The following is a 23,037-nucleotide window of genomic DNA, read 5'->3' on the forward strand; positions in this document are numbered from 1 at the left end:
GTTTCACTACTTTGCAAAGATATCAGTCATGACATCTTGTTGACCTTTTATTATCCAGGTCTCCAGCAAATTTTATTTCTAACTTATTCTTTGTTTGGTACCTCTTGTACACATTTTTTGTACTATTCGTAGGTAAAACAGTTGTAAAAATGTATGCTGTAGATGAGGTTACAAAAATATGAATGACTATAACCTTGTCAATTGGTAGCTTTAATCAAATATACAAAAAGATTCACGTAATAACAAAACAAGTTATACAAATTCAGAGAAACTAAATCATTCTCCGTTCTCCATGGGGCTCTCCTGGCTGTTTCCATCAGTCTCCAACTTATCGTCATCTAAGGGAAAATGACAGGGCAATTCTTGCAATAATCAATGCAGCTTGCATTGATTACGTTGATTGACGTTGGTGTCATAACACCTTTCTTTTCTATGTCATTAATGGAAAAGCTGCTCTTGAATTAGGAGTTCTTGTGTCTGGCTGTGAGTTTGCGCGCATGCTATGCGTAGGCTGAATTGCAATCGTGTCAAGACAAATCAGATTGGCCAATACACACTGAAGATAAATTCAATAATTTAAAAATTACAAAAATGATCCCTCTCTGGCGAACAGAATGTTGCAGCAGGCAAAAATAAATAATAATATATGTATATATATATATTTTTTAATTCCGGTTATTCATTTATCTGCATCGAGACAGAATCGTTCTAGCGAGAATCGCGATGCATCGAAGAATCAATGATTTTTCCCACCCCTAGTAGCCCGTATAGTAACCTCTTTGTTGTTCCACTTACTATCAAGTGTCTGCTGTAGTTCCTGGATGGTGCTGAGAAGAACATGAAACTGCTTCTTCCTCAGTTCGAGCTAATTGGGGATACATCACACCTCAATATATGTACAATTAGATTTCTGTTCATAAATTAAATATATGAAATTGATTCCACACTTTACCTTTGCATCCACATTTTCCTTTATGTCAGACAGCTGTTGAAGTTCTTTGTCGAGTGCCTCCAACTGCCTGAAGAGCAGAAAGATATGTAGTGTCACTTTCATTGCGCACGCACGCGCAATGAAAGTACACACACACACACACACCACACACACACACACACCACACACACACACACACACCACACACACACACACACACACACACACACACACACAACACACACACACACACACACACACCACACACACACCGATTACCCCCCCCCCCCCCACACACACACACACACGATCAACTCACTTTAGTGTCTCATGTCGATCTGGGTGTTGCTGGATAACTTTGGCCAGAGCATCATACTCTGCAAAAAAATAAACATAGAATGAGTTCGACAGCATACAATGCAGTATTGATATAACAACGGCTCAGTAATTAAGTAAGTATTTACTTAAGCAGCGCAGAATCCACAGTGTGCACTCATATTGTACATAATGTCCTCCCCTGCTGGGGAGCTGCTGTCCAGCATGGCATTGTTAGAAAACATACTTACTTGAACTAATGTCTGTTTATGATAGACAAGAATTATTTCAATCAAGTCACACTATTTAAGGAACAAAGATAATAATGTAATAATAACCATTTACTATTCCTTGGATGCATAGGCGTCAATTCCGCTGGGGACGCGTCCCCACCAGTTTCTCAAGATTAATATTGTACCCAAAAAAGAACTTTGAGTTGAATTACTATGATTATTACACAGCCCTTCTCAATGCTGTAGATTGATCCATTTACTTGCATGGGCCTTCCCAACGTTCAGCTGTCAATTATTTTTGTTTATTACACGGCTCTTCTCAATGCCGTGGAATGCTCACGTCCAGTATATTTGACCGCTGTCAAGGAAAGTGGATTTTCTTGCCTCTGATTCACGTCATCTGTAGCACTCCGTAAGAGGTCCGGTAACTTATCAACCCCAGCGTATTTGGTTGCTAAGCGACATCAACGACTTTGGCGAACTATTTCTCTGCTGATCAACGCTACAAATACATTGTAAAAAGACAAACTGTGTGAAGTTATTTTTTCGTTTTGGCAAGTAGCCAATACTAATAATACCAATACTCTTTGGCTGGGATGCAATGATGAGGCATCAGACAATCAAGTTATTTTAGCCTGAATACATAAGTAAAAAGCACCAGAGCAGGTCGCTAGTACAATGGACAGTATCAGAACGATAACCTGTTGAACTAAATGGATGTGGTAGGCTACACCACGGGATGCATCTGGAGACCACTGCCACATAAATAAATTAAATAAAAGGTAAGACGCGATATATATTGCTTAAGATTTGCTGGTGCTGTGGCGAGGTCTTTGTGTTTTTTGCACTCAAGTGGTCGGCTGTTTTAACTTGCAATTGACAGTCGGTGGAGTCAGTCTCTTGCTGACACAAGGTGACTTTTGGTCATTCTTGCTTTGCTTGAATTCTGGAACAATTGTGGTGGGGAGTGCATGAGTTTTGGTCAGAATGCCTAATGTAGGCTAGATTGGATGGAATACGTGTTGTGAATTGAGAACAGCCAGCTCATGATGTGATACAGCATTCAGCTGCGCAACAAACATTTTTTTCTTTTTCAATCTTTGACAACTTTTGTAGTGCTGTGCGTAGCCACATGTTTGCCCCTTCTGAACTAAACACGCAGATAATTTCCTTTCCTAGCTCCTCTTGTTTATGTTGGTAGCTTAGCCATGTTATTTCACGTTGTCAACATTGGATACATGGATTAAGCGAGAAACATAGTGGGTCATAATGTCTGATGCTTTGTTTTGGAAACGTTTTTTTCTTTTCTTCATTAAACGTGCCAGACAGATTGTGTATAAATGTTATTCCTTAGTAATTAGCTACATGAGTATGCCGTCTTTCAGAACCTTTCATTACCTGAACTAAAGAAAGAAAAAAATGTGCCAGTACTTCTGAAAATGCACTACCGAATGCGTCTCTGTCCCCAGCATATTTCAAAACCAAACTGACGCCCATGCTTGAATGGATACTGAAGTGGAAAAGGGGCAGAATATAACATACCTTGTCGATTTTTACGTATTCTCTTTGCCCGCTGAATCTCCTTTTTGCATTCGGATATCTTCTCGTGGGCAGATGTTATGTTTTCTTCTACATTGTGAAAGTGAAGATGGGAAAAACATTTATTTTCGAAAACATTGCATTGTCACAATTTTCAAGTCAAAAGGGGTTGGTTAATCTGCATACCTATGTTGGAGTATATCTTCTCATAATTCTCCATCTCCCGAATGTTCATGTCATAAACCATCAATGTTTTTAGCATTGAGAATTCACACTGTGCCAATGTTCCATGCATCCTCTGGTGCTGTGTAAACCTGCAAGGGGGAAGACAACGATTCGTAAGTCCGAGTGAATCTTAGGTTCATAATCATAACGTCTATCATTGTTGTGAACAACTCCATTGAAACATCCAATCACTTTCTTACCCCTCCTCCGGTGTAGCAGGGGAGTTGCACCATTTAGTAAAACTCTTCAGGAGTACATTGATACGCCGATCATCCCCGGCCCCGTCCCCATCAATAAGAAGACGTTTCCGAATCACTTCATCTAAGGTTAAGGAAAAAAAGGGTTCAGCACGATGCAAAGCCCTTGTGATGTTGCAAGCTAGCCTTTTAGCCCCCCAACCAACGCTTATTTATGAATGGTATATCTATATGTTTTTGCACTATCATTACTGCCCTGTACTATAACTTAATTTTCGAACAACATACTGTCGGGTGAGCAAAACATTTATTTGGAATGCGTGGTTAGAAAATAAATAAGTAAAAAACAGCGGAGGCTTACCGTCTGTTACAGCACCCATGTCTACTCGCATCAAATCAAACTTTATTAAACCGGAAACGAACAATGCGCTCCACCTCTAAAAGGGACAGTAGCGATTGGCCGGTCGGAAACGTGTTTCTTTTTAACCTGACAGCATAGAGGGTGCTTCTGATTATCTGCTTTTTGGATATTAATGTACAGTTATTGGGATTAATTAAATTATTTTACTTTTACTTTTATAATTAGAGGTCAGGTTGTGTATGTGTCAGCAGTTATTGATAACATGCGTTGTAGTCGAACGGTGACGTTCGTCCCCCAGAATGCAGTCTGGTAAACAGACATGGAAGCACCTGGTGAAGACCTCCACAGCCAGCAGTGAACACTGCATTCGCTCTTTTTCACGATCTTCCTTCTTCTTTACTTCATACATCCAGCTGATTTGCGTCAGTCCGAAGCAACGCTTGCATATACAGTGTGTATAGCCTCGGTAAGACTAAAGTGGTTGTTAGTCGAAGACGCTTAGCAATGACTTCTGCTGTGTTGCCAAGCTTTTGCCAGCTTTATTGCTAAGGCTAGTCATGGCTGGCCACAAGCTTGAGCTAGCGAGCTAATTTAGCCACTCCTCTCAAGGAGTACTTGTAGGAGACCTGATAATGTTTCTTTTTTTTTTTTTTTTTTTAATTTTTTTGGCCAGACTAGAAGGAGCCTTGATTCATGTCACTGTGTTTATGTAAATGTGGGCTATCAGTGATTTCAAATTGCATCAATCGATCTACATTTCGACTCGGTCTACTGTTTTCCTCACAACGTCGTGGTGTATGGGTGGCGACAGTTATGGCAATGAAACTTTTACTGTGGATGGTAGGTTAACAACAGCTGAATAGTTCATGTTTGTTGTTTCTGTCAAGCTTTGTATATGGTTTCAAAGTGCTTGTGGTGAAGTTGACTTACTCTTCATTAGTGGTAGTTGGCTTACTAACAGATGTAGATATTGTAAATTACAACAATGTATGACAGCAACATTGACTAGCGAAATTGGATGATTATGCTACATGTATTGGTGACACTAAAATATATTTTGGAGTGATTGTGTACTCAGAGTTTGAAGTGAACTTTAAACTCTATGCACCAGTCTTAATTAATAGAACATTCCTTTGAGTATGCTTATTCCTGTGTCTAATAGAAGGAATCGCTTGAATTACATTTATTTGTCTAGCAGCGGTGAGAAAATCTGTATGTATGTATGTATGTATGTATGTATGTATGTATGTATGTATGTATGTATGTATGTATGTATGTATGTATGTATGTATGTGTAGAGTTTTAGTCAAGTTTCAATCTACTTAATATTAACATGTATGCATTTCTTTTTTATGGGTATTCGGCCTATCTGGCAAAGGCATTGACTCAGGACTAAGCCCAGAGTTTTGTAAGTATTCCGTTTGTTGTTATTGTTGATTGTTTGAAATATTTGAAAGCTGTGATTGAGATTAAGATTTTCACATAAATGTTGCTAAGTGTTAAGTAAATCGAGATTTGCAAGTGAGCTTGGATATCTAAATGAACATTGATTTGGTAAATTACATTCATAGTGGACATTCCTGTGTTTTCCATTTTACTGCGAAGATAGTATATCTATACCAGGCATATAAAAGATAGTATTACAGAAAATATGAATCATTGGGAACCTTTACTCACTGGGAACCTGTACCCTAAAAAACCAAACGAGAACTTGTGTATTGAATAACGCATAGGCCTACATGTAATGCTGGTTAAATTTCTGATCTCATCAACTGCTTAGTTTGAGGCTAAGAAATGGTCAAATCAAGGGGAAAATGTATTGCATTACTCTGCAGTGGCAAGTAACTTCTTAAGTAGTGAGCAGAGAAGCAGCTCATCAAGATACAGAAGTTATACATTATCTTCCTGCCAGACACTTTTTTAATTTTTTTATATATTTTATTTCCTTTTCAGTCCTTGTGGAAGGCAACCATCACCAAAACTGATGACGATCCACTAGTTCAATTAAGACAGAAACTTTTTCACGTTTGACACGGTAAGCATTTATTTTCAACCAAAGCCAACTATATGAAACTGAACCTTATATGAAATGTTGTAATCCTACAATTAGCTAAATATATAGGTAAATTAAGTAATATTGTAATATATTATACTTTTGTTACTATATAATATTTCTTTGTATGTTTTGACCTCAGTGGATAGTGTCAGCTTAATAGAAAAATAGATCGATTCTGAAGGATATGGATACTATGAAAAACACAATGCTGAAAAAAAGATTTTAGAAGTCTTATCATGAAAATAATTCAAAATCAAGCTAAAGTCCTAAAGAGTCAGTGGAGCTGGCAGTCTACTTCTCTAATTGTATCTATTTATACTGATGTTGGCACACTCATTGGCTCATATTAACTAGCAATGTATAATGTGTAGCATACCATTGAGCTTTTTCTCAAATATGCAATTAATTTTTCCCCACTTTTGACACATCAACCAGACACATGGATGTTTTAACATTGTGGCATGAAGATGCACAGATTTAAAATCAATGATGGAATCTGAGTATCAACACATGCTGGGTTATTCACGCCTTCAACTTTAATATAGTGCAGTTCCATCCATTACAGAGGATACAATATTCCCTTTACATGTCTTGAATATACTTACTGGTGTTTACGTGGTGATGGGGAAGTGAGTAGAAGTGTTCATACTTTTACTTTCTCTCAAAATTTCAGTTGAATTGATCAGAGCATTGTTTTCATGTTGTGGTGCATGTGTTAACCTGGACCCGCTTCCTTGGAATGTGTTTTGAAAACCACCTCTGGCATGCTATAATCCCAGTGTAGTGAAATGTGATGGATGACAAATGATGTATTTTTCTACCCTTTTCTCGAGGGGGCTCTGTACCCTAGTGTTGTGTCTTTGCTCTCCATATAAGTGTTTTCAATGTTCTTAGGCCACAGTCAAGGACAATAGGTGTCAGCCTGAGATGGCAAGGAAGGTCAACTCATGCACACGACACAGCCCAAAAGTGACAGGCAGAGGTGATGCATGGTGAGGTACAACAAGGTGTATCATAGTGGGTGCAATCTAGCCATTTATCAGTTAGCTGCAGTAAAAAAGCTGCCACTAAGTTGACTGTTCAAATGAACGGAGACAATTAGCATCACTCCCAAATAATGAAGAGCTGAAAAGCAATGCTGTGGTTTTAAGTATAGTTTTGATGCTATTGCAAGCTTAAAGAAATGAGAGGCCTTCTCTGGAAGCAAAGTGCGGCCACTAAGTGATGGTTAGGTAACACAAGGTCTTCTAGGTACGATGTCTCACCTCTCAGAGGTTATCACATTAAACCACAGAGGGATTGAGGAAGGCTAAACATGTGAGAGTCTGCATCTGACATGTGTGAAGACCTTTGAAATCATAAATATTCAATCAAAAAATAATTTAGTTCATTACAGGACACAGCAAATTATAGAAGAGAAGACCAAGCAAACTGTTCCAGTTCACACACAATAACTATTTTATCCTACATGGTGATTTAACTGATCATTTAATAATTTACAGTGAATTTATATGGCGATATTGCATTTGGGCTGTGGGTCCAGCGCTATAATCAATATCGTAATTGTAGCGCCGTTTGTTACATGGTTCAGACAGGGCGCAGGGGGCACATACGGGGCTAATCCTCCCCATATGGAGAACTACCTGTCAACACAGACAAATAATTAATAATTGACCACAATTTAAGATTTAGAACCAACACAAGGGGGCTGATTAATTCTCTTCTCAATAGAGAATTGGCCAGTTCCCTAGCCGATCCAAGATGCAATGTATGTGTTCCCATGACGACAGTCCCCGATGCTACAACAGGACAATTATACATATACTGGTGATAATATAATTATTTGGATTGTTATTATATTCTAATAGACAATAATAATTTGTATTCATCTTTAAAAAATTACAACTAATGTTTGTATCCACAATTAATGATTTAAGGGTAGTTTCTGTGTAATGTCAGCATGAAGCCTGATCGTCATTAGTTTTGCCTAATTCTGACAATATCTCCCACATGCAGTGCTTTGGCAAGGTACCAGAGGGCACTGTCTCTTTAATTGTTTTAATTTATGTATTTATTTCCCGGAAGAGAAACCTACACAGAATTCCGCTCATCTAGAAACTGAAAGTGGTGCCTAGTCTAGTAATCGGAGGAGATCCCACGACTGAACGCAGCTACTCATGGCTATCTTACTTTGTTTGAATGATGCAGGACCAGACGTCGATATTGGATCTTCAACCTCACATTTTCACTTGCAATGTGATGACTGATAATTTCTTCAAATACCATTTGAGGGTCATACAAGTTTCAAACTACTAAATGAAGACGCTTTAAACATGATTCTCTATTATATCAGAGTATTGCCATAGGTATGTTTGGCCGTAGGTGATATCTTGATGCCCCCCCCCCCCTTACTGAAAAAAATTGTACTTCATCACTACCCAGCTAAATCGCCAAACATATAGCTCTCCCTCTAGTGGTGGAAATTGGGACTACAGGAGGCCTATTATTACTTTACATACTACACCATTTGGAGCTGGGACAACAAGGTTTTAACTGTGTTACAGAAGCTGCATTAAGTGTGTCAATAAATGGACCTCAGCTTGGAAGAAATATTTAATGAAAATAAACGAGGATAAGGGGAGCAAAACTATGTATAAAAGTAGACGTGTTAATCAAACAAAACAATACTGCAGCAATATTCTCAAATTAATCAAAATGTAATTAAAAAACCAAATGTAACTGGTAAGGTCAAGGTAATACAGAGAACTATCGTATTGCTAATTATTTGATATATATGATGCAAACATTATCCATGGCAGTACTGTGTCTGTAAAAGGTGGTGAGGTTGCAGAGCCGTCAATTCTTGGCTACTGTAGAAACATGGCCGTGCAACATGGCGGGCATCGTAAGAGGAGACGTTAATATCAATATGTAAAGGGCCCTTTCCAGGATAACGGTTCTTATTTTCATGGGATTATACACTTCTTATTATATTATTATTGAAAAATGCAGGATAAATATTATGCTATACCATTCTGCTAAACCTGTTCTGAAAGATTTCACTTAATTCTACACACTTCACCTTTTAAGCAAGAATACAATTAAATTAGATAATCTATATAATTGCATAATACTTTTGAATTATTAGCAATAACTTCCATTCAGCCATTTCATGCAGTCTCTAGAATGCAGTTAGTGCGTTTTCAGGTATTAATAAATTAAAGGGCTTAAACGTAAATATATGCCCCCCCTTCGTACCTCTCCTGTTCTACTGACCCAGCACCATCATGTTAAACAGTAAATTCATGTCCATGTCACATAGCAAAAAATGGGAGGCTTAAGAGAAATGCTGATAAAATAAATGTGTCTAGATACTTTTGTGTTTCTGAGCGAGGTTGGAATTTTAACGTTATAATTAATTTTTATTTCGTGTATTTTCTGTGCATGTTAGGGGGTCCACCGGGTTGAGGGCCCCCATAATCAGGTTGTCCCCTAGGCGTCCTGCCATAATATACGGGCCATCAACCGAGTAACGACTAATATCTCGGGCAATGTGCTGTTCATTGATAGACCGTACTAGCAGCCTATTCATTTGAACATGTTTTTCAGAGCTTTCCCAATCTAAACTTTGAGAAGTGAGAACTTGAATTGCTCGCCGGCCAACTTTACGTCAATACATGTCTGCCTCAAGATGTATAGATGTACACGGAAACAACCGAGTTCGAACCACAGGGGCTCAGCGAGCATAAGTACTACGCGAAAGGGACCAAAACAAAACGCTGCCTAACCGGGAATATACGATGTATGCGCAAAGCCACGCTCGCTGGTGTCCATCAGGGGCTATAGGAATTCTCTCACAAGCGACCATGTACGTTAAGATGACTCCTGTTTTGTTACATTGTAGCGGAAAGAATGTCGGAAAGGGCCGATGATGACGTCAGGGGCGAACAGCGCAGAGTGGCCAGGCAGCTGAAGCAGCAACAGCAGCAGCATATCCAGCGGGGAGAAAGCTCCACAGCAATGGCGACTGTTGCGGAGCGGAGATCCCTGCCTAGTCCAGAAATAATGTTCGGACAGCCTTGGAGCAACTGGGTCGATGCTTCCAAACTTCACGGCAACGACGGTAAGTCGCGGGCCGTTCAGAATGGGCGTATCGGCGAAATATTAACATGACGGCTGCCAGTGTTTTTGGCCGATTGCATGCAGTTTGGGGAATATGAAGAAACGCTACTGGTAGCAACAGCATGAGCAAGCAAGCAAGTGCAACTATTTATTTGTGTGCATCGGATTGACTTGATTCAGGTGCAGATTCGGAGGAAAGTTTAAAAGACTTCGGGAGGAACCGAGAAGCCATGCGCTTGTGCAGAGAAGGTAAGCGTTTGTTTTTGGTCATAGGTGTGTTTTGATTCTGAGGCTTTGCACATCACAAAAGATTGTTACATTTCACATGCGCGTATATCATTTAAGATCCGATTACATCGACCGTACCACAGAACAAAAAGTAACGAATAGGACTATGCAAGCCTGTCTTTTGTAGACGTTAGGATTTATAGGTTCAAATAACTTCATATGTGGGTCATCCACAACTTGATCCATCTAGTGTTGGTCATATAGTAGTATAGCCCAGGTGTACTTAAGACTGACATACTGTCATATTGCTGTTTCATTGTTTAGTATTTAGAAACCTTGTGATTAATAGGCCAATTGGGATTCTTGGAGTTCTGCTGTGTTGTAGAACTCTAAAAGAAAATAATTATGCGGTGCAGAAATGCACGTTATTAGCATTAGCCAAGTTTGACTGAAAAAGCCTTATATGCTTTTGGTGATAAAGGAAACTGCACAAGGGTACACTTTATTTTAATCAATGACGCAATAATATTATCTTATACAATGGCAAAATGTAAGCAATTTTCTCATGTCTCAAGCTACAATATTAGACTTTTATAGTATGAAATGGTTAAGCACACTGCTAGGCTACTTACAAATAGGTTGTCTATTCTTGTCCTCTTATGCTTTCTACACATATATTTAGTAACCTGTATCTTAAAAATAGAGTTCCATTAAACTGTTGGTGTGGCAGAGCCCCCTTCTAGCATGAAGACAAATCGCTGGCAAACTTAAACAAGCATCGCTCAACTGCAAAGCACATGTGCCAACAGGTCATACACTATTTCTACAAGAAATGAAAGTGTCTGAATATTATTGATACCTCAGGTCCAAGATTATGAATACGGACACTGTTTCACACTGTTTAAGGGCTTCATTTTTATTTTATGTGTTCTAACAAAGGCAGTGTTAAAACCCTACCCAATAATGTTTTAAACATTGATCCATCAAATTCTGTTGTACGGTGTCACCAGACTGGCTACCCCCAGCCCGTTTTGCCGGCGATTTGAATTCGCACTGCAGCAGGGTCTGGAGGGGAGCGATACATTTCTTTCTGCTTCCGATACGCTTCTGCGGGAGCCAATCACCAAGCTGGCTTTTCTCCCTGCCGCGCCATTGGCTGGTTTTACACAATGACGACAGGGAAGCGACGGCAAGCAGCCAATTGCGTACAGAGTCAGTTGAACTAGGCCCGTTGATCACACCTCTTGTGCTGAAGAAAACGACAGCAGCCTCCCCATACCATGGTGTAATCTACGATTGAGCTTGGTCTGGCAATAGCAAGGCTGGGGTAGCACATGTTCATGGGACGCATCGGGGTTCACGGGATGCATAGGGGGGTTCACGGGACACTCGGGGGTTCTCACTCCAGTAGCACATATCTTGCTCAAATACATCCCTCTAAGGTTCTCTCCTTATTGTCCCGGGTTTGGATAGCTAGGTGGATTGTCGTGATGTCTTCTCGCCCTTGTCCTTTTATTGCATGTTGATCTGGGCTTTATCCCTTGCACATTGTTCTTCAACTTATTATACATCCATCTGCACATATTTGCGCATCACACTACCATACTCACTGAAATGACTCGCGTAATCTCAACCACTGGAATAACCACGTGGATGGCAGGGTTAAGAGCCCTGGCATGCATGTTGATACCTTGCAAAATAAATCGACATTGTATACCAGAGGCTTGATGCAATATCTACCTTTCAACATACACATCGTTTTCACTCATCGTGCACATTAAAGCATTAGGGGTAACATATAAAGTCATGTTTAAAGCATCTTAACACGACATCATTTAATGGTCGCAGACTAGAGACAGCAAAAGCATTCACAGGCTAGAACACACTTATGTCATGTTTATTTATTAGATGTTTGTCACCAGAAGTCTAGTGTATAGCATGTGTTTCTGGCGATTCTGTCAAGTTGTGTTTGTAGATAAAATCGTATTCAGTTAGTTACAAAATGTTGTTTGGGCCAATAAATAATGTTCTGGTCAACAACTGAACATACAAGGCATTAAAAACGTAGTTCATCATAAAAGTTGCAGTCATGAGTCGACGGTCAGTTCGTTGTTTACAGTCTCTGTTGTGTACCTTTTGTAGGTATGCATCATGATGCAGATGGCCAGACCTGTAGCAACTTAAGGCTCTCAAAATGACATGAGTCAGGATGCAACATCTCTTCTATTATTTATTTTTTTACTCGACATCCAGGTCGTATCCACTTTGCCTCTCTACAACAGACACAAATGATAACCCAATTAAATGGAAGTGGATAAGTCTGTGTGGGTTAGTTTGTGGCAAATGGAATGGGGTGGGCTTGAAGTTCTGTTAACTGTATGCAAATGCACATATTGTTTGACGTTCTTTGCCATTCACATCACACAGCTTCAGTTAGGCCCATTAGGACAACAAACCTGTAAGCCGACTTCGGTGGTCCTGTTTAAGGCTGTTGAAACTCAAAATTCATAAAATAATTGTTATAATCAATTTTTGCAGCTATGTAATTTGCAGCTTCTATCAGATGAGAAGTTGAGGTGGAAATTCGCCACTCTTGGCCCTGCAGGCTATTTATCCTGATGTTAAGTATAAATTGGCCCATCTGCAAAACAATCGTTGATGGTCGTTCTGTCTGATGGGAATTGTTTCTGTTCAATTTGAGAATTTGAGCTGAACATACTATTTGCACTAGAGCTTTGCAGTAATACAGCATACGTCAATTGTATACCATTAGAGAAACACAATAAGGCTTTTGTCTGTCCAATAATGTTTTCCCTGTATGGTTTTCCGTTAGTTCCTACACTTGAGTACTTGGCGGCCGTATACTCAACCCATCCAGGATGGAAGGAGTTAATTAGTGGTGTATTTGTAAGGGCCTTGGTCCAACATGTAAAATAGTCAATTAACATTGTCTCACTATGTGGTCTGTACCTTCTGAGGCAATTGCACAATTAAGTTAGCAATTCATTGGCCTTGGCAACATTATTTTACATCATACATTATTGACTAGTGTAATGACTTATTATCCATATAATTTGCGATCGTTTTGGAGAAGACGATAAAATTTATAAAGCGCCTTATTGTATATAATGGCCGCAAATTAATTCATAAAAAATGAATGAATTACAGTCTAAAGCAATTTGGATGCTTTACGGGGGAGGCTGACCTAAATAGATATTGTCTGTGTGCTTAGGTTATGCTGTTTAGAAATAGACAGGATCATGGGCCTGCGAGGTCGGGGAGAGTGCTTGGGGAGCAGGGCACGGACAGCATTGGTTACTTGCATTCTAATTGAAGGGAAACCAGTCTGGTAGAAATGATTGAACAATTCAGAAAAGGCCATGCCCTTCTCCCTGCTCAGTATGACCGTTGTCATCCAGTTTCGTCATGTTACCAACCCCATGGCTTTCCTCATGAGATGCATATTAGGCCTCCATTCTGTGTGTTTATCTGTGTGAATGAGAGGGGGGGGGGGTACAAGTGAATGACTACACCTCTCTCCCGTGACTCACCACCATGTTTCTCCCATGGTGTGATGGCGTTTTAACACAAGCATGACACACACACACACACGCACGCACGCGCGTCACGCCCTGGAGATTATCATATTGACGTGCATGGTGAACGTTACCCCAGAGATCCCATTTCAGTTTCTTTTTATGTAGGAGGGAGTGAAAATCGGGATAACTGGGAAATGTAGCATTGAATGTCAGCTGCAGGTCAGGCTCTGCATTGCTGTGTGTCTGTCTGTGCATGTGTGTGTGTGTTTGTGTGTGTTTCGATGGCTCGGCGGTGCTTAAAGCCAGCCTGAGCTGATACTGCTCCTCCACCTAGATCATTCATCACTGCCATGGAGGAGGGCGCTGAAATTAACTGGACTCTCATTCCCTCATTTGGTGTAGTGCTCACACACGCCTGTCGCCCTCCCCGCTCCTTCCGTTTCATGGCTCCTCTGTTCTCTTTGTCTCACTCAAGCCTGGGCGTATGTCTGGACACAGCTTTTTTCTTTTTCCACCTTCACCTCTTTTTAAGCATTCCTCTATCTTGTTCGCCTCTCGTTCGCGCCGGTCTCTCACTGCGATCATGTTCACCGCGTTTCTCGCCTCAGTTGCTGACTTTCTCTTTCATCCATTTTTTATCTTCTTGTCCTTGTGTACGGGAACTGAAAAAAAGGAGAGGCAGAATGAGGCTGACACAATGTCGCTCTACCACTTTTCAAGTCGGGCCATTTCGGCGGTACAGTCGGTGCCAGTGAACTGCATGCAGAGTAGCACAGCAACCCAGCCAGGCAGCTTCTCTTTTTTCAGACGAGCAAGTGGAACACTTCATGGAGAACACCGTCTGATTCAGAGTGGGTTCTGTTTGATCCTGCCAGCAGAAAAAGGCATTTGCTTGTTCGGACTCTAATGTATTCCTGCTGGGAGCAGCTTATTGAAACTGAGAATACAAATAACGAATATTGCACAAACTGTCCGGAAATAAGACAGGAGTGACTAGACTGTACTGGGCGCTGCATTGTTGATACAGATAAAACACGTATGCAGGTTCTTCCAAACTCGAGTTTGGCATCTGCGCTGTTTAAATTGGCACTGTTCATGAGCAATGATAGCTATCTTTGCATACTTGGTCTCTTTTGCAGCAAAGCAAAGCCCTCAGAGATGCATGTTGGCAAAGCAATTTCCCGCCTAAATTCTATATTGTTCACAAGCCTCTCCATAACAAGACTGCTGTTGCCGTTCCCCATGGCAATCCCCAAAAGCTGTGAAAATAAGGCTTTTTACTGCATGACAGTTGAAGTAGACACTTGACAACTGATGTGCAATCTTAGATAAGCAGTGGCTTGTTGATTCATCCACATCAGACGGCAAATGGCCTCCAGGCTGAGGAAACCGGCCAGGTAGGCCCTTCTTCAAGTGGCTTCATAATGGCCCTCATCACTTTTAGACTCCACCAGTAGCGAGGCTGAGACTAGAGGACCCTTGACGGTCTCGATGGAGTGTGCACTGGAGATCAACTCCAATTCTGCCCTCCACGCGTCTCTTCGCCATGCCCCAGGCGATATCTCAATTACCGTATTTTCCGGACTATACGTCGCTCCCGAGTATTAGTCGCATCAGTCAAAAAATGCTCCATGACGAGGAAAAAAACATATATACGTCGCATCGGTGTATAAGTCGCATTTATTTTTAAACATTTAAACAAGAACGTTAAGTCTGGAGAGACTGAATAAAATTGCAATAGCAATATAGGTGTGTCGGTCCCACTCGTAGTTCTGAGAGTATACCGAATTCAGTGACACCGGGATTCCACCGGACGCGTATGCGCCGCGGTCCCTGAGCGCACGATCGGGAGGTGGAAGTTGCCAGCGGAGGGCTCCAGTTTTCGCCGGCCAAGTCATGCGCTGTGATATGTGTGACAGGTGACAGCTATGTTGCACAACATTGCAGCTAAGGCTGGGGTAGCTTTGGTTGAACCGGAGGACATTGAGGACGATGACGACGAGAATATAATTTATTCGGTGGTGCACTAGGCTTGCAGCGTTCAGTTGTAGGCCTAATAAATGACGGTGCCATCTTGCGGCCGAAGATTATGTACGCACAATTTTGATATATAAGTCGCTTCGAAATATAAGTCGCAGGGCAAGCCAAACTACAAAAAAACCGCGACTTATAGTCCGGAAAATACGGTAGCCTCCCTAATTTGGCGGTATTCAGTTCTCTGGACTGCGATGAGATTTATGCTGTTCAGAAAGGAATTTCAGACAGATGATCTATCTGCACCCTGTTTGGACTGATTTAATTTGCCGTAGTGGGGCCTGCTGAGTTCATTATTCATATATAGTTTCGATGTGGTCAGGAATGGGCCATTTATGCAGTGTGTAACTATCTTTTTTCCATAACAACTAATCTAAAACGGTTCTTTCTCAGAATAGCATCCAAGTGTGGATTTTGCGCTTTGTTAGAAAATTCTGTCTAAGTTGGCATTAAATACACCTACATTCTTGATGACTGTGCTGCATTTAGAACTGCATCCTGTCTATGTGTATGTCTGGATGTTTCTGTAGACTAGTTCAATTACTTTTGTGCAAAGGTACATGAACATTTCGCTTTTCTTTATTCTCTTTTTTGGTGCTCATAGGGCTTGAAGATGTTAATTGTTCAAACCAGGAATCAAACTGCATCTAAGAGTTCTAAGCAGAACATCATTTATATATATATATATATAATTTAATATTTTACTATGTAATTGCAAAGCAGTTTTTTTTTCATAAACAGGCATTGAAAATTATCCAAATTGCATCTTAACTTATTGCATAAAAGTAAGATAATATCTTGGTTCTTCTGGTTGCTGTATCTAGATCGATTATTTGCAATTGTTTATTGTCAATGCTTCTCTGAATGTCACCACTGCAGGGAAAGAAATTCAACTGAAGAGTTAAACTAAAACTTCAGTCTGGGGTCATTTATTTTGAAAATCTCTAACTATACGGTTGCATTTTAAAATACATTGTAAGTACCTCTTTACAGGGATGAAGTTTTGCTCCCTGCTAGGGCACTGAATAAATGCTGCCCTAGTTTATTTACCTCATCCTGACTTCTGCCATCTTTGCTACTTCTACAGACATGCCCATATTTGGCCAGTGTCCCGCGCAGGACGACTTCTACCTGGTCATGTGCAGCCACTGCAGTCAGGTAGTCAAGCCGCAGGCCTTCCAAGCACATTACGGTAAGTCTCCGGCTCTCCCTCTCTTACTCTAAAGGCGTTTCATAGTGGAGGGCATAGTGAATGGCCCATTTAACAGCCCGTAACAACAATCTCTTTTCATCAATCTGCTGGCTCCCATGGAAAACGATTGAAAGGATATCTGTATACACACGCAGTATGAATTACCTTCTAGGGATGTCCCCAAGAATCACTATTGTCATACCATCGGCTTCAAGGAAACCAAAATAAAAAGTTAATTTGAAAGGCCAGTCATTCTAAAATAGAAAGTACATCAAGATATCATGCTAGGAAGCAAGGCATTATGGGTATAACTACCCATTCGGAACCCCATGGAACTTAAATGAAGTGATCCTTAAATTCAGCTCTCTACAATGAATTAAATCCTTAACCGGGAGGCTCACTATAATAGAAGGCTCTTCGCATTGAATCTGTGAATAGTCATCTATTTGGTGGTCACAGATGCCTCTTCAACCTTTCTACCCTTAACGCAAACACCATCCCTCCCTGCGATTTGATGCTGAGAGTGGTTTGAATGGTGACGGGTTTTGAAGCAAGTTCTGGGTTAAGCCATTCTGCGCTAGGCCAGGGCTGATGTATGGGAACGTAAGACGGATGATCAGCAGAGGGGGAAGATACAGCATGGTTCCTGGCACCTCTGGGATCCCTGCAAGAAACCTGCTCTGGGCTTCAGGGCACCAGCGGAGGTAGTTTGCACATACTCCCGGGTATCAACTCCACGTTCTTCAAGCATGCCGCTAACCCAGTCGGCCTATTCTTCTCAAGGCAACCTGAGATGATAAAATTCTCGCCTCCATCCGTTGTTGTATCATGCTTACAATTCTTAAGCAAAGGGTTGGAGTCATGTGTTCTCAAAGATGTGTGTATATGGCCTCTGTTGCATGCGTGTCTTCTGCTCATGCATTATCCAATTCCAAAGTCAAGATTAGGATGGCAGGTTGTGTTTGTGTATAGGCATGTGGGTGTTTTAACTTCCCATCCTACGGGGCCAGTTAAACTGGTTTTTTTCACCAGTATGCCACTTAAATAAGCCTCTAGAACAAATAGAAAAGTGCTTAAAAAACAAATCCTAATATTCACCTTAGCAATATCCTGGCTTTTTACTATTGGGGAAGTCACGTACAGCGTAAAAGCAATGGTCAACATAATTTTAAGGGGAAACCTGGCAAATATTTTTGCTAATGACAGACATTTCAAAGCACACAATGTGTCCCATTTGTTGAGTTTTGATGCCGTGAACATCGATTGTCGTCCAAAAGCACATTTAAACCAGGGTCTCAGCGCAGAGGACCATCGCCGTATCCATCCATGTGTCTAATTTAGCCAATCACATTTGTTTCTTCAACAGTTTTTTTTAAGTGACGAAAATGCCACCTTTTTAAAGAAGCTGCTGTGTGTGCAGGTTTCTTTTTCTTTTTCGTCCCCCGTCTCTTCAACAGGGTCTTTTCAACAGTTAATAATCGTTTCATTGGGCAGGGCAGTGATAAGAAATGATATAATTACGCCAGCCTTGTACTTGAATATTAATTGAATGTTTCATGTGGTGGATTGGGATGATTTAGCTGCCTGTTCCACCTCATTAAGACGTTATATCATTCAGCTTGCACTACCACCTGTTTTAAGGAGGAACTATTTCCAATATCGGGGAGGTTTGTACACATGGGGATGGAAGATGGTTCTTGCAGCAATGGTTCTTTGAGTCTAGCATGGTTGACTCGGCTCTCCTAGGGTTATCTCTAGAACCATCATTTGGTTTTTAGCCGTAGAGGAAGAATTCAGATAAGTGAACAGCTTCCTGTGGTATTGGATGTTGAGAATTGTGAACAGGCTGGAGGCTGATCCTGTATATGTGATGGTCTTTTTTTGCCCTGTGAGTTATTATGCGGTGTCTGATTTATCTTCACTTGCAGTGAAGTTGTTTTATAATGAAAAATGACCAAACGGACAGTTCTCAAGGTCAACCATGAGGGGGGGCTATACCATCACATGCCTCCCCGTGAGCCTGTCACCCAGCAGTCAAGATAAATGATACGATGGAGGCATACCTGGACCATACCCAGGGCCCTTCTGTTATCATACATCATATCATACGTGATTTAGCCTATGCACAGTGAGCCAAAAATAAGTCATCAAATAATTTCTCATGCAATTTGCCACCTTAGCACGCCCCTCTTTTGTATGGTATGATGCTGACATATGGCAGGGATGTGATTATAATAATTAGTATGCTCATTAGCGAGAAAGAAAATGTCCTCTAAATATTTTAGTTGGGATGAATCTCGCAAGTGCTAAAAAAAACATTTTACCGGCCTACATTTCGCTAGCTGCACTATACTAGGTAGCTTTGCAACACACACACACACTCACGTTTGAAAGCCCCCCCTTACTTCTCTCTCTGTCACTTCGGGGGGACCTCCCACTGGGCTAACGCGTTGTGCAGCCACTGATGCGGTTGCCGTGGAGGTGGTCCTCATATGATTGCAGCGTGTTCATCCATGCCCATCTGTCTACTCTTGGGTGTTTCTATTTTTTTGCTCACCTCCCATGGATGCTCCCAGCAGGGGCGGGCAGTCTGCAAGCTCTGCTGCTTCCTCTCTCTGCGATCTACAGGAGAATCTAACGATAGCAGCGGTCGCTCCTTACACTACAGTGTTGATGAATACTTTATTCTGATTGGTCAATAACATTTATTTTCAATAGCGGAACACCTGTCTTTTAACAGTTGGACATCTTTTCCCTACAAATCTGACATTAATATTGGTTATTTTCCCCTTGAAGACCTAAAAAACAATGCTCAAAGCACTGTAGAATAATATCTTTTTTTTCCCGCTAATAAAGTCGTTAATAAACCAATAACTTTTAACTACCTGTAATATCTCATCATCATTGGTCACTGTGGTATAAGCGGAATAAATCACTCTTGGCAGTCCCGCTATTGAAAGCAATGTACTTGGGGGTGGTGATACGGTAGAGGTGATGCCGAGGTTGCTTAACACCATGGCACATTATTTGCCAGTAACGGGACACACAGTGGTTATTCCTTGAAAAGCCCCCCTTCCTACACGCATGTACCCCACACATTCCACATGCTGAGTGCCACAAGGGAATTTGAAGTGGGGTCTAAACACAAAAACGTTTTGTTTTGAATTGGGAATATGCCTTATTACGTCAACATTTTGTCTCCGTTCATAAAATAAGACCTTAATTAAGAGGAAACAGGAGTACCATCCTATTTGGAGCAGAACGTTCTGCTCTAATCAAAATGAAGGTAGCGCTCTTTTCGCTACGTCTAAGTGCCTTTTAGTATACTCCTCGGGACACTGGCGGCGAGGTGCATGCGTGGAGCGTTGTCTGTGCAGCGGTTGATGTTGATGGCTGCGTCCAGAAAGGGTTAAGCTTCTCTTGACACATGACGTATAACGCTGTTGTGTGTTGCACATTTCATATGCAACATTGCTCATTATAACACTTGTATACAATGACCGCAGGCTACAAAGTATCACAATGGTATCACAAAGTTGACGTGGGGATAACTATGGGGATACCCCGCCCCCACACCTTCGTAGAACTCTCCGCACAAAACCTTTTTTTTTTTATAGTTTGAATATAAGCTGAAACCGGGGGTTCCCTTACACTCTGTGCTGCCTGTATGAGCCTGTATGTATAAGTGGTGTTTCCTAAAATAGGAGCCACATACGCCACAATGAGGTTTCAGACTGGTTTATATTTGACCAGCCAGACTGGTATTGTAATGTATCCTTTACCAGGGAGCCGCCTTTTCTGTTCACTTTCCATCTCGCTCGCCCTCCGCCGCTTGAAGCTAGGAATTCCCCTTTAGCACCGAACAAACTGCATGTGGAAATTGGATGAAGAGGCTCCTTTTTTTTAATGTCCTTTTTCTTTTCCTCACTATTTGTATTATTTTTCTATGGAGGGCACAAGGCACCAGTGCACTGTGGCCCTGTCCTGGTGTGACCACCTGGTGTGAGGTTGTGTGCGGGTTCGAGGGCTGCATATGTCAAATGAGGTTGAAACTAAAAGACTAGGGTAGGATTAATGGTCTGATATCGCCCTTGTGAACAGAGTGCGTGTGTGGATGTGTGTGCTTGTGTGGCCCCTTCGTTATTCCGGTAGCATCACAGTTGCCTGCTTGTCTGCAGCTCACCTGCTGAGACGGTGCTGTAGCCTGACTGCCCAACGAGTGCTGTAACTAGGCCCGTGTCACCGTGCTACTCTTCCCGCAACCAAACGTGTTCTCTCTGTGGAGGGCTTCGATTCTGATCATCTTCATATACATGCAGGGACAAAAGGCTCTTTTATGGCTCTTCTGGTATCATTTGATTGGTGTCTGTGTGTGTTCTTCAGCTGAGGGGTCATGTTGACCTTCTTGTTGGCTATTCATTAGGTCTTTTGTCCAAATTTTGTTTTGAGCGGATGTAAACAAGTGAATCCATTCAAATTGATCTCCTTGTTGACTTGTTGGTTCACTTGTTCATTGCTGTGAATTGATTATTCAAATCTTGCTATGGTGTGCGGGGTCAACATGCTGAATGTCGGCTTGTCGCCCCAGAGTAGGTCACCCCGTTCCTGTCAAACGGCCTTGTCCACACCGCTTCAACTCTTGTCGTGCCCTCTCTTGCAGAGAGAAGACACAGCTTGGCCAGCAAGCCCACTCCCATCCTGGTACGACCCTCTGCGGTGGGCCCCAGCGACTCCTCCTCCAACTTCAAACTCCTTAAAGCAGCCAAAGAAAAGAGAAAACCCCCCTTCATACCATTCAGGGAGCTGCAGCCAGACAAGATGTAAGTCTGACTTCAGGATTATGTGTTCACATACGCCCACAAAAGATTATTGAAAGTTGGGACTGGAGTGTGATCCCCAATGTCCTTAGCCTACATGTAGGCAAACTAGGCATCCTTGAGTAAGATCCAAATCCCTAGCTTATCCTTGTGTTGTATTGTAGTGAACTGGAAGTCACTTTAGCACAAAGCATCTGCTAAATGGTCAATTAACCGTGAGGCCTGTCAATTAATACTATAAGATAACGTGGTCTTAAAAGTGCATGTGACATTTACTCATTTACTAACTCATTGGCATTATTCATTCTGGATAATACTTCACTTCTTTAGTTCCTCTAATACCGACTGATTACGTACAAGATAATCCATCAATAGGAGCCAAGTGTCGGTTGAAAACGATGGTTGATATTTAAAAGACCTTACCAATTATTCAGACCATTGATTCTGCTCATGCCCCATATGTATCCGCCTTTTGCTGGTTAATGCATCCCTCTGACATTTCTCTGGCTCTTTCCTGGTTTTCTTCCCTCCTTCTGATCTAGACTTACTGCAGCCGTCAAGGTTGAGAAGATCCACCTGAAGGTCGACCCATCGGCCAAGCTAACCCAGGCCCCCTCTGCCATGGCCACCGCCTCCACCACCACCTCCTCCTCCTCCGCTGGCACCACTGTGAGCTCCAATACCGCAACGGTCACCTCCTCATCCTCCTCGTCATCGGCCCTCAAGCCAGGCCTTAACTCGCCCTCCATACCAAAGCCCCCCTTGCTGGCCCCCGGGCAGATCCCGAATGGCAAGGGCCACACGTCTGTCCTTTCGGAGAAGAGGCAGGAGAGCAGCAATGCCAGTAGCAGACGACACCTTTACAAGAGATTGTCAGGTCGGTGTCTTCTGCTCGCACACACATCAGCGTCATGTCTGAATGTTTTTTTTGTTTTTTAAAGACCCAATGTAGAGGTGCTTGTACTTTAGGTCCAGTGTGTTTGTCTTTTAATCTGCAAATAACTGATAGCGCTTCCATTCCCATCGTCTGATCAAACATTAAATACGTTTAAAGACCAAAGGAACACGGTATAGACACAGTAGACTAAGCAATGAGAATAAATAGATAAAATGCACATTGTCAGAAATGGTCGAACTCAATTTAGTAATCTGTGTCTGGCGGATTAGAAAAGAACGCCCTCATTCATTTATGTATGGAATATCTTGGGTTCTAATGTCTGTAAAATGTTATGATACATTTTCTATCAT

The 23,037-nt window shown here is 41.5% G+C and overlaps 2 protein-coding genes across 3 annotated transcripts in view; one reads left to right on the forward strand and one right to left on the reverse strand.

Annotated features, from left to right (window-relative positions):
- Nucleotides 1–3,902, reverse strand: thoc7 (THO complex 7). The gene is made up of 8 exons (XM_056605375.1): nt 3,802–3,902; nt 3,444–3,564; nt 3,205–3,332; nt 3,022–3,108; nt 1,251–1,308; nt 953–1,019; nt 796–865; nt 1–338 (listed from the first exon to the last, which is right to left on the reverse strand). Exons 1-8 carry the CDS (start codon nt 3,830–3,832, stop codon nt 277–279), a joined length of 624 nt encoding a protein of 207 aa, XP_056461350.1. The 5' UTR covers nt 3,833–3,902; the 3' UTR covers nt 1–276.
- Nucleotides 3,675–23,037, forward strand: part of LOC130401552 (ataxin-7) — a 25,363-nt gene continuing 6,000 nt past the window's right edge. The window contains exons 1-8 of one of the 2 annotated variants that reach the window (XM_056605370.1): nt 3,675–4,267; nt 5,180–5,209; nt 5,755–5,836; nt 9,762–9,980; nt 10,160–10,228; nt 16,868–16,972; nt 21,633–21,792; nt 22,332–22,666. In XM_056605370.1, coding sequence (XP_056461345.1) covers nt 9,770–9,980; nt 10,160–10,228; nt 16,868–16,972; nt 21,633–21,792; nt 22,332–22,666 — 880 coding nt within the window. In that variant the 5' untranslated portion in view covers nt 3,675–4,267; nt 5,180–5,209; nt 5,755–5,836; nt 9,762–9,769. Of the gene's footprint in view, nt 4,268–4,470; nt 5,210–5,754; nt 5,837–9,761; nt 9,981–10,159; nt 10,229–16,867; nt 16,973–21,632; nt 21,793–22,331; nt 22,667–23,037 lie in introns of those variants that run through there. The other variant, XM_056605371.1, reaches the window with a different exon arrangement.

Source organism: Gadus chalcogrammus, chromosome 13 (genome assembly GCF_026213295.1).
Source record: "Gadus chalcogrammus isolate NIFS_2021 chromosome 13, NIFS_Gcha_1.0, whole genome shotgun sequence".
In the NCBI taxonomy this organism is placed as follows: Eukaryota; Metazoa; Chordata; class Actinopteri; order Gadiformes; family Gadidae; genus Gadus; species Gadus chalcogrammus.

Bases quoted from the DNA above. Each gene is read 5' to 3' on its own strand.
- thoc7 (XM_056605375.1), bottom strand. From the start codon at position 3,832: ATGCGAGTAGACATGGGTGCTGTAACAGACG. The intron at 3,109-3,204 runs GTATGCAGATTA...TTCACAATGTAG, and splicing joins GAAGATATACTCCAACATAG to AAGAAAACATAACATCTGCC. The intron at 339-795 runs GTAAGTGGAACA...ATTTTCCCTTAG, and splicing joins ACTACAGCAGACACTTGATA to ATGACGATAAGTTGGAGACT.